The sequence below is a fragment of the Dipodomys spectabilis genome, unplaced genomic scaffold (genome assembly GCF_019054845.1).
Source record: "Dipodomys spectabilis isolate Male_0828 unplaced genomic scaffold, ASM1905484v1 ptg000054l, whole genome shotgun sequence".
Lineage (NCBI taxonomy): Eukaryota > Metazoa > Chordata > Mammalia > Rodentia > Heteromyidae > Dipodomys > Dipodomys spectabilis.
In genome coordinates, this window is record NW_024870731.1 from 1,761,668 (window position 1) to 1,764,075 (window position 2,408).

A 2,408-nucleotide genomic window follows, 5' to 3' on the forward strand; every position below is an offset into this window, starting at 1 on the left:
AAAAGTTTGCTTCTACCCAGGCTGGCTTCTAACTGTGATCCTGAGTAACTAGGATTATAGGAATGAAACACTGGCATCCAACTTTTTCTACAGTTTAGTTCAGAAACTTATACAAAATGAGTTTTTAAGGTGTTTCTTTGTAAGTTAATGAGTAAAGATCATTGTTCATTCCTATTTTGTAAAGAAACAACTACAAACTTGCAGTTTAAAGAGATTCTCAGCCAGGTGCTGGTGGCTCATGCCTGTAATGATAGCTACTCAGGAGGCTGAGATCTGAGGATTGTGGTTCAAAGCAGGAAAGTCCCTAAGACTCTAGTTAACCACCAGAAAACCAGAAGTGGTGCTGTGTCTCAAGTGGTAGAATGCTAACTTTGAGCTGAAGAGCTGAGGGACAGCACCCAGGCCCAGAGTTCAAGCCCCCATGACCGACAAAAAACAAAAAACAAAAAAACTCGGAGAGATTCTTCTCATTTCCAAACCATGATATGAATACAGGCTGATATGGAGAGACCAGATACTTGTATGTTTGCAGTGTGTTTTTAGATATGTAGGACTGGGTATTTATTTTATTTTATTTATTTATTTTAGAGAAAAAAGCAGTTCGTTTTATTTAGCAAAATAAATTTAACAAAGGCATTTAAATAATCCTGTCGTTTTCTAAGTGACTTGTTTATCAGCCCATTGGAGTTTCTATCTTCTAGCCTATATTTCCAAATGACTGCAACTCTCCAGCCAAGATGCTGTTTTATGCAACGTGAATCATTCAAGTGCATTTCAGCGTCTGCACCAGAGCATCTCTGTTAAATAAAATGTGGTGAATACAACTCAGGGAAGCAGATTCATGAGGAAACTTCTTGGACTCTCCATCTTTTGATCTTGTCAGCAGAAGCTCTGCTTGCTCTGAAATGCAGACTCAAACGCAAACTTACATGGTTTCCACACATCTGTCACAGAGATACAAGGGGAAGTAAATGTACATCACACCCCTTTCCTGGCTAAGCCGTTGCATGACACGGAAGCTGTGTGTGAGTTTCCTGTTGGCATGTCCTTTTCTAGTCACATACATTGAAAAAAAACTACAACATTGTGTTAAATAGTAGATCAGCCTCCGACACTGCCCTGAAAAATCAAAATGGGCTGATTAAGCTGAGGTGAGAAACAGCAGGTGGTCAGCAGATGGTCTTCCTGGAGCAAGGCTGCCAGTGTCCACCATCTCCCTAGTCGGTGACAGATCTACACTCCGAGGGCAGGCCTGCAGACCGCCGCCACTGGGCCAGACGCTCCTTAAACCATTTCTGGGTCTCCTCCTCCGAAAGGCCGGCTCCGGCCGCGATGAGGCCCAGCGTGGTGGGGTCCGGGTGCCTGTTGACCTTGTTGAAGTTGTACTCCAGGATCTCCACCTGGTCCTCCATGGGGCCGCTCCGGCTCTCCGCAGGCATGGTCCTGGTGTGGCTGGCCGTGGTTCCAAGGCGATGCATCCATCCTAGGGCGGACAGTGACTCTGCCGCTCTCCTCACAGGCGTGGAGGAAGATCTGGACTGGGTATCTAAATGAGTATATTTGTGAATTGAATGGCATTAAGATTACCTTCAAGTTAAAAAATAACTCAAAAACACTCCAGAAGAATTACGTGAACATATACTTGTTCACATACTTATATATATGTTTTATTTAACAAACATATTTTAACTGCATTTACCACAAAAAAAAACAAAGATTGTGTATTTAAAAACTAAACAGGCTAAGGGTATATGTATAAAATATGCATGCATGAATGCTGATAATTATAGTAATTGTGTAATTACAGTATCATAGTACTTACATTTAGGCAGGACAGAATTCATTCTTCCCAGAACTCTGAGACTGCTGCGGATTCTTGAGTGATAGAGTACAGAAGTGACAAAGTCTTCATGGAATCATTTAAGTGGTGGTTTGCCAACTATTTAATTATATATATGTATATATTATATATATGTATGTATGTATGTCTATGTTGATTGTGAACCTTATTCACAATAGTCAAGTTATGGAATTAGCCTTACAGTCTATCCCTGGATAGATGGCTAAAGAAAATAGGATGTGGGCTGGGAAGGTGGCTCAGTGGTAGAGTGCTTGCCTTGCTTGCATGAGGCCCTGGGTTCGATTCCTCAGCACCACATAAACAGAAAAAGCCAGAAGTGGCACTGTGGCTCAAGTGGTAGAGCACCAACCTTGAGCTGAAGAGCTGAGGGATAGCGCCTAGGCCCAGAGTTGAGGCCTCACGACCAGACCACCCCCCCCCAAAAAAAGAAAATAGGATGTATAAACAATGGAAGTATTATTCAGCCATAAAAAAGAGTGCAAATGTGTCATTTGCTGGGAAATGGATAAAAATGGAGATCATCATGTTATGACAAATAAGCTACACT

General features: G+C 42.0%; 1 protein-coding gene across 1 annotated transcript; it reads right to left on the reverse strand.

Moving 5' to 3' along the window:
• Nucleotides 1-1,109: 1,109 nt before the first annotated feature.
• On the reverse strand, nt 1,110-1,439 carry LOC122108128 (homeodomain-only protein-like). The gene has a single exon (XM_042680103.1). The coding sequence runs from the start codon at nt 1,437-1,439 to the stop codon at nt 1,218-1,220; it is 222 nt and encodes a 73-aa protein (XP_042536037.1). The 3' UTR covers nt 1,110-1,217.
• Nucleotides 1,440-2,408: the final 969 nt, after the last annotated feature.

Excerpts from the sequence above, each read along its gene's own strand:
- LOC122108128 (XM_042680103.1), bottom strand. The coding sequence starts at position 1,439 with ATGCCTGCGGAGAGCCGGAGCGGCCCCATGGAGGACCAGGTGGAGATC.